Source organism: Serinus canaria, chromosome Z, assembly GCF_022539315.1.
Source record: "Serinus canaria isolate serCan28SL12 chromosome Z, serCan2020, whole genome shotgun sequence".
In the NCBI taxonomy this organism is placed as follows: Eukaryota; Metazoa; Chordata; class Aves; order Passeriformes; family Fringillidae; genus Serinus; species Serinus canaria.
In genome coordinates, this window is record NC_066343.1 from 55,154,571 (window position 1) to 55,169,137 (window position 14,567).

Here is a 14,567-nt window from a genome sequence, read left to right on the forward strand (position 1 = left end):
AGCTGCCAGAAGCTTCCTCCCTGTCCCACAGAGACAGTGCCAAGAAGCTCCAGGATGGAGTGACAGTGGTGGGGCAGTGGGGCCATCAGTGACAGTGGTAGGGCTTCTGGGATAACACACTTTAGAAAAGGGGTAGAAAAATTGCTGTACAACAACAGCCAGAAAAGATGAGAGAGAATATGTGAGGAAAGTGACTTGGCAGACACCAGCACTGGCTGTGCCTGAAGGACAGGACCCACACTGGAGCAATTCATGAGGGATTACAGCCCATGGGAAGGCCTCATGTTGAAGAATTTGGTAGAGAACTGTGCAGAGTTCAGAATTTGGTAGAGTGGGTGGGTGGGAGGGACTCCATGCTGAAGAAGGGAACAGTGTGAAGCAAAAAACCAAAAAAACCAGCACTTGTACAGTTACATGTAATGACTGTATCCCCCATTCTTCATTCAGGAGCAAATTTGGGCCTGGGAAGAAGGGATGGATGGGGGCAAAGTTGTTTTGAGATTTAGTTTTTATTTTTCATACTCCTGCTCTGATTTGATTGGTAATGAAACCAAACTAAATTCAGCAAGTTGAATCTATTTGGCCCATGATGATAATTGGTGAGCAGTCTCTTCCTGCCCCTATTTCAAACCCATGAACCTTTCCTGATATTTTCTCTGTCCTGTCCAGCTGACGAAGAGAGGGGTGGGCACCTGGCATTCAGCCAGGGTCAACTCACAACAGTCAGTCAAACCTCAGCTGTATTACAAGACTTGCATTTTAGTGAAAGTAACCTTCACTGAGAGGTTTTCTAGAAGAAATGCATGTCAAGGAATGTCTTTTTTGGACAACTAGAAAGAAAATACTCCAGTCTGAGGTAGTAGAGACACAAACCAAACTTAAAAATAGCTTTTTCAAAAAAAAATAAAAAAAAAAAAATTAGGGAAGCTAACAGTTCTAATTTTTTAATGTAGGCCCTAAATAGACATTCCAAGCTATCTGAAATATATATAGATTTAAATGACACTTTTTAAACCATTATGAGAATAAGTACAATACAGTGGAAAATTGCTTAATACAAATTGTATAAAAATTTTTGTCTCTAGTATAATAAATTCAGTTTCTCCAAGCAAATTATGATTCACTATTTAGGTCTTCTGTCAAATACAAGAATACTTGTACAAGCATGCCTGCATTGTGGCAGAGATTTACTTTTAGAAACTTTTAAAGTATTCTTCACTGATACACTTTATGACCCTCTCTATCCTTTACATCAACCTCCATAAATGTTAGGTCAGTGTGAGACACTGGAGGAAATACTTGCAATATACCTAGGATCAAGATACTTGAAAATAGCCCATTTCACTCTTAGCATGTGTGTTGATCTCCTAGTACAGATAATCAGTATCATTAAACCTCTTTAGGTGTAAGTTGCTTTTTTTCTCTTAGGAAGGTAGGGTGCCAGTTCTTTATCATGAGGAAATTTACTTTTTGGAGCTGTAAATCAGCTTTAGATAATGGACAAGAAGATTCAGTGTTTGACTTTACAGTATTTCTCTTGCTTGTGTTCCTGTAACTATTTTTCCTCACCTGACTCACAATTCTGTCTCTGGCACTCTTCTTCCTAATGCTGTTAAGTGGCAGAGCATAAAAGACAGTGCTTTTAAAAAAAAAAAGGTCAAATTCATATAACTCATGAATTTGTAAGAAACAAAAAAGCCTAACATTCTCTATTGTATTTAGGGAAATGAAACCATCTGTGCTTTTCTGAATCCTCCAAACCCTAAGAAAGCTAAGAAATTGTTTGGTATGAAGATAATTAGTACTTCAGCTGGATAGCAGAGATAATTGGTTGAGAAATAGCATTTCACCTGATTACCACTTTTAAGGTAACTTCAGGACTAATAAACTACATGGAGTACAAAATAAATCTCAGTGAAGAGTATGGAGATGCATTTAGATTGGTGTGGATCTGTCTTCTCTGGATACGGAGTGTCTGGGTAATACATAAGGACAGAAGTGTTCCGGCTGTCTCACAGAAATGACTGCTGTAATTTCATGTGTATCAGCAATAAGTGTTTTGGCAGGCATAACCATCATTGTTTAGAACTACCAAACATATCAGTAACCAAATGAAACTGTAGGGACCTTCTTGCAGTGCCGGGTTTCTTGCACGATAAAGGAAGGGTAGACAAGGTTTTATATTTACATCCTTCCCTCTGCTTATACACCAGGGTCTCTGCTTATCTGTTGCCCTTTTATTCAATGCAGCTGACACTAGTTATCTCCCCTGTGATTTTTGGGGTTGGATCGTAAGTTGGATGTGTATTACAAATAATTCCCTCAGATAATTTTTTTCAGATGTAATGAAAAACAGGTTGCCAAAGGGAGAAAAAATTTATTCAGTTACAGATGTTAGTAAGTGAAACAAGGCAGTGAGCACTACTAGGATGTGCTGCTGTAGATTTTTTTAAGAAACATACAAACTAGAGATAATTTGCAGGAGAGTTTCAGTTATAATTTTAAAGTTCTAAAGTGTTTCTATTTTGCACTGTTCTTTAATATAAAGTAAGTGCTCTCTTGGGAAACGAGGAGCCATAATGCATGAGAACACAAGAGCTTCTTGGGTTAAACATCCTTCCTTGAGATGGCAGGTGGAAAGATAGATAACTTCATAGAATAACTTCTGTGTCGGTTGAGGAGATTTGCTCTGCTAACCTATCTGTTCTTGTAAAATTATACAGGTAGTTTTATACAGGCTTTTTGTCGTGGTTTGAGAGGAAATGAAGTTTTTTTGTGATGGTGTGGGCAAGCCAATCGGTGTTCAGATTTTAATATTGGCACCTGGTTTGTCCACTGAGGGCATGGATACGCCTCTGAGAACACAGGGGGTTAAACGCTGTGATCTCCCAGGGGAAATTCTCTTTGGGTTCCGCTTTGGGACTGAGCAGAGCCCCCTGTCCAGCCAGAGCTGGGCAGGGGCAGGGGAGGGGAGCCATGTGGCCGGAGAGAGAGGTAGGCCAGGCCTGGGCCCAAGGGTGGAGGAGAACATTGCAAGGGCTTCTGGCAGCCATCCTCCATTCCCCCCCCCGAGAGAGAGGGAGAGAGACAGAGCCGGTGCCGGTGATAGTGGCCCGGTGTGAAGGAGAAGGGGGGGTGCCCAGCAGGGCAGCCAGGCATGGGAGTCATGAAGCAAACCGGCAGAGCCTGGGACTTTTAACCCTTCTGAGGAAGATGGGAACCTTGCAAATGCTGATTCCTCCTGAAGTTGATGAGATTGAGAGGATGTTGAGAAGAATTCTAGGTGGGAGGAGATGATGGAGTGGTCTTTGGCTGGACTTTGCTTGTATAGCCACAGCAGAACCCCTTGTGTTCCTGTGACACAGAGACTGCGTTCTAGGGGGAGGCGATGGCTCAGAGCCAGGAGAGTGCAGTGATGTGGAGGTGTGTGAACAGAGACGATGGGTGAGGAGGGTGGTGGTGGTGCCCTCCGTCTTCAAAGAAGAAGAAGAGGAAGATGATCTCTGTTCAAGAGACCCCTCGGCCCCAGGGGGTGAAATTTGGGGGGGGGGGGACAGGTGTCCCAAAGGAGAGGAACTGTGCTCTCTTTGGAACTGGACAAAGTATCCTTAAAAAGAAAAACCCCAGAAGCAGCTCTGATCCATGTGCAGTGGTGAGAGCACTGGACATGGAAAGAATGTGGTGCAAGAGGGACTCCTCTCTCCTCGAGGAACTGAGAATTGGTTATCTAAAGGGTGGTGATGGAACTGGAATTTGGTGGGGGGAGGAAGAAGAATTTGGGAGGTTTTCATCTTGTGTTCTATGTGTCCTGTGTGGTTTTTTTTCCTGTAGTTTAGGTTAATAAAGTCTTTTTTGCCTTTTAACCTCAAGTTGGAGCCTGCTTTGCTCTGTCTCTGATCACATCTCACAGTGGGTGCCAGGGAAGGAGGTATTCTCATGGGGGCACTGGCATTGCGCCAGGCTCAAACGATGACACTTTTTAAGCCAATGAAAGGAAGAAGTCTGTGTACATTTAGTGAGATTGGAAAAGGTAGGCAAATTATAACAGTGGCTCCACAAAGAATATTTTATGTTCCTTACTTTCTTCCCTACCTTTCTTCCCTATGCCAAACCAATTGCAAGCATGCTTTTGTAAAGACATAGTTTTAATGTAATGATGGCCAATATGACCAGCTTGTTCTGATGGAAATAAAACTGGTAATTTGGTCAGAAATGTGTTTCCATCTGCAATCCTTCCCACAGGAGGGCAAGTTACTGGACTGTAATGGCATGCTGCCACTACCATCTTTGGAAATGATGACAGTCATTGTAAAACCCTTCTGCAAACATCAGAAAAAGTTACCTGCACCTCATGATCACATTCCTCTTAAATTCAGAAGCAAGGACAAGTAGAAAAGCCTCCTTGGAAAGGGATAGATGATTTACGAGAATGAATATTTATAAAGCAAACCATTGGATAGGCATTGATTGTGTTCCCATGAGAATCAGAAATTATGGCTTCCATTCACAGACATGCTTTTTATCAGGCACATCACTGCCACTGTCACCAACATTGTCTTTTTTACAAGGAGAGCAGGTAGAAGGAGGGCTATTAAATTATGAAGTTTGTTCTTATACACCCAAAACATAAAAATTTCATTTCCCAGAGAACTGAAGTCTGTAAGATTTTTAACAAATTGAATACACTAACTAGAGAAACTGAATACAAGAATCATCCAAATAATTTTTATAAAGGGGCAATTTATGAAGATTATTAAAAAATAAGGTTTTCTGTTTTCAGAAATGGTACAGAGACATTTGAAAAATGAATGTTTTTGTTTGAAGTTCCACAAATTCTAGGCATTAATTGCAACTGAGAACAGGTAAATAAAGCACATTTTTAATTGTAAAATTCTGGTTCAGCTTGTTGCACAGGACATATAACTTCTTTCCTCTCCTAATATGAATAGATATTGATAAGATCAAAAGAATTATTACTGCATTATGTACATTACATTATGTACATTGCTCAGATGAGTTGATTAAAGCTGTATTTTTTATAAGTAAGGGACATTCTTTATTTGATTGCATAATCTGAGGTGTCAGTTAGACCTAGTGTGTAATACAGTATATGGCTACTGCATTTGTGAGATACCAAATACTGAGCCAGACACATGCAGGCATTGCTGCAGAATATATATTCCACAGGGACACATCCCATAGGTGAGGCAGCCATGCTTTTTTGATGGTGAAGTCCTTCCTAATCCTGTAGGAATCATCCATCATTCACTGATGTTTTGTTTTTTTTGTAACGGATGGTTGCCAACTCCTTTCACTTGTAATCATCATCTGAAGATGTGAAATAGTACTCAGTGTATTAAAAATCAGGGTAACATTAAGCTCTTGGGGTATTCTACCACATTCTGGAGCAATACATTCAGATTAATAAAACACAACTGCACTGATTTCAGTGAAGAAAGTGGCATGAACTGGTATGAAATGGTATTTTCAGCTGATAAAAGGTCAGTTTCTTTTCTACTACTTTTTGTATGTTCTTGTGTCAGCCCTAAACATTACAGAAAATCAAAACTGAGCACCTCAATTCTTTTTTTTTTCCTGAATGATGAGTAAGAAATCAGAGAGTCAGTCCTTTTTAGCATACAGAAGTCTTCAAAGACAGATTTCTCTGTAGGATTCTGGGAGTTCAGAATCTTAGTTTTGCCATAGTTTTAATTACTTCTCTGTCTCATTATCAGGGAAGTTCCTTTGTCTCTCACTATCTGCCTGTCTGATTTTGTAAGCTTTTGAGAAGAAGTAAATTTGACCAAAGCTTAATATTTAAAAAAATGAGAAATGAGGAAACAAATTTTTCTCCCCAAGTGATTGAATGGAAATTAATCAAAGACTAACAATGCTGAGTTTTATAATAATAAGGATTATTTTATAATACTAATAAAAAGGATTCTTTAGGGTATTTTTTTACTGGATCATATAATTTTTCTTGAAAGTTAATTTCTTTCCTTAAAATCTCTTTTGGCCAAGTTCCTTCCAGAGGTTACTTATTTTATTTTCTGCTGATTTTTAATTGTCTTCATTTTGACATCCTTGACAAAACAAGCTGTAACAGGAGGACTCCGAGTCCCTCTGTGAGTAGATACAAAGAGGGAGTGTGCATACAGGATGGCCCTAGGAATTGCAAAAGCCATGTTCCTCTTGAATTATCATTGGTTGCACTGTCTCTATATATAGTGTATTGTAACAGCAACAGCACCTATTCTTAGGCCTTTTTTACTAATCCAAGAGTCTGCGCTATAATAAATTTTCCATATCCAGGTACCATACCAAATAAAGGCTTGAGTGCTCTGTATTTGTCTTGCAAGAATACTGTTTTCTTTAAAAGCTTTAGAAAACAAATAAAATGCTTCCAAAAATCCATAGAAGGGAAGATGGTTATGTTATTGTCCTGTATGATGAGATCTGAATAAATTATACAGAACTTAACTGACTCTCTGCTTAGGAGTTCTCCTGCACTGTGTTCTTTTAGGTACAACATGATTTCTGTAAAGGTGTCATTATGTTTTAAGGGTTGTATGATGCTGTAGAGAAGTAATGGCCTGTTTCTCTCCTACTCTTTTGAGCAGTTTTGGTATGAATCATGATGGAATTGGAAATTCCTGTGGGACCAAAGGTCATGAAGCAGCAAAGCTAATGGCAGCTCATATTACAGCAAACACCAATCCTTTCTCCTGGTCAGCCTGCAGTCGGGATTACATCACCAGCTTTTTAGAGTAAGTAATCTCTCAAGAAAAATTAGTTTTCAAAAAATTGACACCTTTTGGGATCAGTTGTAGAGATGTACTGACCTGTTCTGGTGGTTTACATTTTTATAATGAATAGGCAGAAATACAGTGAGTCAGTTAAAACTCTTTTTTTCTATTGAGCGCTATTTCAATGTAATGGCAAAAGCTTCTTTTGCTCTGTTCACCACCTAAACAGTTCTCCACTGTTTTTAATCTACTCAGAAGATTCTGAAGTTCTGATCATACCTCATCACTTCATTAGTCTGAGAGTGGGAAATTAAAGAGGGTAGGATTTGTCTATGGATCATGTTTTGTTAGCATACATAATGTGAGGGAATCTATTGAAGGGAAGATGGTTGTAGCCCTGTTCCTTTTGCATTCAATTCTTCAGATATTTTTCATAGAGCCTAGTGGGTTTTTACCTATCAATGTTCTTTGGTACTACTGGCAAGAATATAAAGATTATAGAAGAGGATGGCATAGATCTTTATATTAATACCTTAAAATTGTGATAGTCTCTACTTCTGTGGTGATTTTTATCCAGAAGTTTGTTACCTGAAATTTCACTATGAAAAATTCAGATAGTCAAAATATGTTATTCACAGAAATGTATCAATATATACATTTTATATATATTGATGATTTGTAATGAAGCCTTGTATGTGTTTTAAATTTTGAAGACGAGTACATATAACCATGAGTTTACTGAGAACAGATTCTTAACAGATTTGTTTAGGTGCTGAAAGATGTTCTTTATTAGAGGCAAATAACAGATAGTTGGCAGGTTCAGTGTCATTAGTGCAATCATGCCCTTAAGAAATACAGGTTGTTCAGTAATTCAGACACTTACTGTATTTTAAGAGAGGGACTTAAACTAGTCAATTGTCTAACCATGAGGCTATTAAGAACAAAATTAGCATCTCCTTTTCTTTTAGGGATTTAACTTCTGAATAAGATGCTGTCTTCTGTATCTTTTCTAAAGGGACTCATCCAGACCAAAACCTTTAGGATGGTTCAAATGTAGCTTCCCACATGATGCAGAGAATCACTGACTTGGGCTGTCAAGGTGTCAGTGGGCAGAGAGGAACATTTAAGTGTTGGTGCGCTTCAGAGGAAGAAAACTTCTCATCAGTAACTGTAATAGGTTTAAGGCATTTTGTATCGCACCTCTGAAACCTCCATCCACACAAATTCATATACTGGAGTATTTAGGATGAATATTTTAGTCTAAACTAAAACAGGAAATGACTAAATCATCCTTACCATATATGTGTGTTACAGCTTTCTCACAATATAATTTCATTTGTTAAGGGGATATATATATATATTAAAAAAAAAATATATATATATATATATATACACACATTTATACGTATTTATTTAACACTAGCATTACTTTAAAAATATACATAGTTATTTTGTTTTACAATTACCAATTGCTTATGTTAATTCAATGCTGTTCCCAACACTACATTAGTAGTCTTTCTAGTATGTCATTGCAGCCTAGCTTAAACTGTGAAAAAGAATATGGTTTTCATATATCTTCTGAGCTTATTTCACATCTTTGTAGTTCTGACTGTAAGCTTACAGTAAATTACCTTTTCAGGTAATTCTTTGTAATATTTGGGAGCTTGTTCTTCTTGTTACACTTCTGCTGTTCTCTGTCTTATTTGCTTCTATTTGTTGCTCTTCTCTGAAAAACTAAATTTTGATCCCATAATTGTCCTGACAATAAGTTGTCTGTTGATGAGGACATAATTTAACATAAACTTAAGAAGTTATTTCTTATTTATGGATTTAGGGAAGGAACATGATAAAATTCTGTGGTATGTGTTATTCTGCAAATATAATAGAGCTGAACATTTGTTCATAATGCTCCTGTATAATTTCAAATTTTAGCCTGATGCATGCAGTGGTCTTTTGAAATTTTACTGCCAGTAAAAACACTTTTATGTCGAGCATTTTTGCCCTGTTTTTTAATTGATTTAGTTTATTATTTACTGTTAGCACCTCTATTATTCTTTTCCATTCCAGGTTCGATTTATTGTTAAGTTTAATTTTGAAGTCTGTGGGATGGCAGTCAAATTGTAGATATATTGCTATAAAGCCAGAACTACTCTGTTGAATCTGTTTCCATAGTTCTAATCTCCTCAGGTTTTATGAGATACTTCTCTATCATTGCCAGTGTTTGCAACTCTACTTAAATTGCTACGAAAAATGAATTTCACAAAAAAATCATTACTGAAGATACTAAGTGATATTTGAACTAGAGAAAAACAACAATCTATGCTTAGCAAATTCAATGATAAATTATTTTTCATAATACTTCAGCTGTATTTTTGTAACCTGGAAGAGAGATGTTATTTTTTTTCAAAGCCACCTTGGACACATATTATGTTACGCATCACAATTTTTTGTAGATTTTTCTATTGTATAGAATACTGCAGTATTGTTAAATACTGTAGTAAGAGTCAAATATAACTTTTATTTCATCTACTAATCTTGGAATCTGTTTTCAAATATGTCAGATTTCTCAAACATGATCTGTTCATTATAAATCTGTGCTTCTTGTCTGTGGCTCTAATATCCTATAAATAAATTGATAGTTTTTTCCTTAAAATTTTTGAGTTATTATTTCATAAGGTAGATAGTCTGTAAAACTGTACTTTATTTCTGTAGTTTCTAGTTTCCCCACCAGATTTTATACAAACTCACTGACAACAGGCAATTGCTAGAGTAAAACATATACCTGCAAGACAACTGCCAGAACCCAAAATCACTTCTTACCCAATCACACATTTCCTTATACAGAGCAGCTCTGAGAGAAGCTTTATTTCCATTGCAGGTAGTAAACAGTTAGCAAGAATAAAAAAAAAATAATAGCAAATTTCAAGTGGCAACATATCTGTGATTACTTCTAGAAGAGTAGGAGAGTCTGCATCCTCACAGGAAAAATGGTTTTTTTCCCCCCTAATATTTCTTGATGACTTAGCAAAAGGTGAGAAAAATGCTGATTTAGAACTTTAGAGGCCAAGATGGTTTGGAATTAATTTAGCTGTGTGTAATAAGACAGGTAGGACTTGAGGGTATTAAATGCAGATACCCAAGCAGAAACCAGGTCTGTGAGACCTTTGAAATTTATATCTTTGGACCTTTGCCCGTGTTTGGGCCATGCTGTCATGATACCATGTTAATACAACTGGAATAGAATAGAATTTCATTACACATTCACAGTATTTTATGGTAAGGAAGGCTAATGTGGATTTACTAGTTACCAGCTCAGGTCACCACTTGCTACAGCAGTTTTACACTGAGGAGTAACCATGAAGTATCACCTGGAGGGTATCAGTTCAGTCAGGTAGTAGTTGGAAGAGCAAATTATTTTCCAGGAGTGCTGGAAAGAGGATGAAAATGGCTCAAAGGCTGACAAGACAAAATGCTAATAGGTCTACCAAAACTCTCAGCAAGGATGTTCAACCAGCTCAGATACTGGAATGACCAAAGGAAATACTTTTTTTTCTGGATAAAACGTTCCTTGAAGAACATAAATCTGTTGTCTGCCAAGCTTAAAATAGCTGTTGTCTATCAAGTTTTAGGTAGAGTGAAAGATTGACATAATTCAGTTTATCAACTGAATTGTTCATAAGCGCTTTGCAATGGCTTTAATTTCACTAACATTATATGGAACTAATTACTGTAATACTGACTGAGAATTGAAGGCTTGGAGGGCAGTCTCAGGGGACAGAGATTTCTGTGAGTTGAGTAGAAACCTGTAATATCTATTCATAGGAGAAAAGAACCAAGTTTAAAATTTTAGTGGCTGAAAACAGTATGAATTTAATCCCATGCAACATGTGTGTGTGTATATATAACTTCTACATTTTGTTATAAAAAGAACAGTGTGATTTCTGGAATCACAGTATATTTTTCTTGTCAGTAACAGGAGAGGAGTTAAGAGAAGCAAGATGGCCAGCTCTGTCTTTCAAAGGCAGGATTGTCTTTTGAAGATGGAGAAGAACCAAGAATCTTAAATTATTTAATTGAGATCTATCATAGGAAATTCTTGGAGGCACTCTTTGATTGCCATACAGCAGGATTTAGATCTTAGACTGCAGCTTTCTAACTCTGGAAGGGAGCCAAAACTATCTTGGTCCAAGCAAGCCCATGCAGACAATAGAGGGGGGGAAGAAAAGCCATCATTCAGTGTTGTGGTCCAGATATCATCTGCCCAAGTATCTTAAATGTACAAGTGGATATGCAAGGTAAATATAGGATATGTCTACATATGCCTCATATATTACCTATGGGACACTGGCCAGTTCCCTCATACTCCAGAAATGTAAAGTTACTTCTGAAAAAAGGAGACTAGTTTTGAAAGATAAGATCATATAAATCGTATAAAAATTTAATATCTCTTTCTACAAATCAGTGGAGAAAATTTGCATTCAGTATTAAGCGTTGACCTACACTTTGGATTATAATTTGCTTCTTTTCTATAAATTATTCTAAGATTTAAAGTATTTTTTACTAACAGGTAATTAAATAAAAAACATATGCCCTTATTTGCTATAGATTTCTCAAATTTTGAAATCTTATGTTTTACTTAAAAGGGTATTTAGTGGGAAAAATGATCTAAGAGTTTCTGTAATTGTGGGATGGCAATATGGCTTTGCAAGTATTACTCTTTGTCTACCTTTTGATTTATTTAAATATAAGGAAATTGTAAAGGGCAGAATCAGCCTCAGATTTCCATTAACTTATTTGTAGAATATCTGAGGAAATAAGTGTTTGGTCCATTGTTTTATATGTTAGAATCTCCTGAACTCTTAAAACTGGATTTTGGTAGGAGGATGGTTTTGATAGATGAGCCAATAGAATTTTCCTTGTACAGCTGCTGGGTATTTCAATGAATAAAAAAACGCTCTGGAACACAGGAAAGTGTGGAGGATAGTATGCATTAAAGAAACGGCAAATTATTTCCTCAATACAAAGGAACATTGAGTGTGATGAAAAGATTGTGCAAAATTGCAAAATCTTTTGTATGAAATAGATATTAAGATCCAACCTTGGCATAAAAGAATGGAAAGAAGTAGATTTTATCAGAAGAGTGAATGGTAAATCTCAATTTCCCTATCATTCAAGAAAGTTTTTATTTAATAATTGCATTTTGTTTCATTTAATCTAAAGCACATCAAATCCAAATCTCAGTTCTATTACTTATGTCCAGATTCTACAAATATTTATGCCTAGATCTGTAGACTACTGAGCAATGTGCAGAGTTTACCTATTACTGTTTGTAGCTTGTACAGAACTATAACCTGGTGCTTTTAAAAGATCAGTTTATACTTATAAATATGAAGTAAGGATTCTGTTAGGAGTCAGGTGTATTGGCATGTAAATAATTAATGGTATGTATATGTAAAAATGCTCTCTGTTTTTTGTTAATAATTTTTACTATTGCTTTTTTCATATTTTATGGCTAATTTGGGATCAGAATTAAATAAAACAATGTATTTATTTATATGATTGTTTATCTACAACAGATATTCACAAATATTTATATTACATTTAATTTGTGATCATTAAGTGTAGCTTGCATTATAGTCCACATAATTATTTTGAATGAAGCCATTGTGTGACATTCAAAACCGATTTTCAGAGCCAGCATTCTGGGATATTTTCTTCAGCCATTGAAGGAGCTGGGTTATACCATGTAAGTAGGGATATTTTGGAATAGATACTGTAATAGGAACACAAACCCTGAGAGATCTACATCCATGGTTTTTGCTTTTTCTCTATATTGGTCTTGAATACAAGTGTGATATCTGTGAGTTTTGTGCTCAGTCTGTGAAGTTTTAATCCCTGATTGGTATTCATTTGGTTGAGCAGTTAGCAGTGATAGCAGCCTGAAATCTTGAGCTTTCCTAGAATGTTCTAGTATCCTTGTTATCCTTTCAAACAGAACAATAATAATTTGCTGTCGTGATATTAAAATACAGGAAAAAATGTTTAAATTATATTGTAGAGTGTTTTAAAATGATCTCTGGAGACACTACACTGGAATACTGGGCTGAAATGACATCAAGCTTAGCTATTTCATAATTGAAACAAGTCCCAGTATGTCCCATAAAACTTCACAAAATTAACCTAAAGTTAGGAAAATGAGAAAAACTGTGAGTACTATTAAAACCTTGTAGAGTAATAGAATGTAATGGTCAGTTAGAGATCATCCTATTTCTCTTGTAGACATTAAAGATCTATCCACCCCATGTTCAAAAATGCAAATGCTCTGCAGGGATATCCTGTAGATTTTTTGACTTGGTGTGTATATGTGTATAAGATAAAATCACAAAGCACAAGAGCAATCATGAGTAGAAATTTTCAGTTGTGGTTATGAAGGTATTTGGGGCATTCTTTCCAGTCCTTTTTACATCTACACTTTTATATGCCTGACTGATAATAACTATTAGATCTCTGTTTATAAAGTTCTCCAAAACCGTGAATCTTCTTGGACCCTTTTGGTTCATTCCCCTAAATTTAACATAATTTTTTTTCTCAAGTATCTGGGCTTTGCTTTGATGGAACAAAGGAAGAGAGAACAGGGACATACACACAAGAGTATTGGACCATTCCCAAGTCCTCTAAAAGTTTTCTGGAAAGGTTAAATGGTCCTCAGCCTGTATTCATCCTTTGCACAGCTTTGGTCAGACCTTTCATTACCAATGGAAAGTCTCTGGTTTTATTAATGTGTTTATAGAGATCATACCATTTCTTTTCCAGGATACTTCAATTCCCGCAATACAGTATCAGGGGTCAGTTTTGCTCTACTGCTTGAGATAAATAATAGAACTGAAGCAGAAGGAAAGTCAGAAATAAATTTTGAGTCTTGAGATTGTGATATAATGTAGCTAGCGAGAGAACAACTTCTCAGTAGTACCTTTCTCACTTAATTACTACAACAATATTTTACTATGGTGCAAATCCAGTAATTAGAGCAGAAGAATCATATTTTTTATTCAATACAAGGACTTATGACTTGCTTTTCTGCCATTATATGTCTTGAGAGTAGGTACAGATTTTAATTTAGCAAATGTAAAGATTTAGAATGGTTTCTGCAATCTAATTTGGGCAGGGCTACAAATGACTGTGGAGAGAAGTCACTGAAGGTAATGAGGTTTTTTAAATGCTGTGCCCTCGGCCGTCTGTTTGCAAGATCACAGTTTACAGTCATCTTGTAAACTGCAATATTGGAATCTTTGGAAATGTTCCCATCATATGGCAATACTACCTCAGGCTGGTGCCAAATGCTAAACTTCTCACTGCTTGTTTAAGGCAAGATTCTATCTGCAGTTTAGTCCGGACATTGCAGAAACATCAGCTTGTACGTCAGTTCTTTTAATACTGGAATTATTAACATGCACTCCTTATATGTGCAAAATACAACACTGAAATATTTTAAAAGTTTGAAGGATATTTTCCCAACTTCTGCTGCTAGAAAATACATATACTTGCAGCAATTACATGAGATAAAGGGGAAAGTACACCATTTTTATATGCCAGAACCACACAGTTGATATTTTAAAAGTAGATTTCAACTGAGTGGATGCATGGGTGTGGTGTGTGTGCATGCATGCAGGTGAATCACACCAAAATCCTTGGAATTTGTCATCAAATACTGTATTTTTTTCCAGTATTTACTTGGTTCTTGCCTTAGTTGCTATTTGCCACCTTCTGAAATGGTTGGCAGAGGCTGTTTCTTCATTTTTCCAAATGATATTTTCTAGTATT

General features: G+C 36.3%; 1 protein-coding gene across 1 annotated transcript in view; it reads left to right on the plus strand.

The window, feature by feature from the left end:
* Positions 1–14,567, plus strand: part of ADAMTS6 (ADAM metallopeptidase with thrombospondin type 1 motif 6) — a 146,515-nt gene that overhangs the window by 70,593 nt on the left and 61,355 nt on the right. Inside the window, exon 10 of the mRNA XM_018923209.3 lies at positions 6,621–6,767. Within this exon, the coding sequence (XP_018778754.2) occupies positions 6,621–6,767 (147 nt within the window). The remainder of the gene's footprint in view (positions 1–6,620; positions 6,768–14,567) is intronic.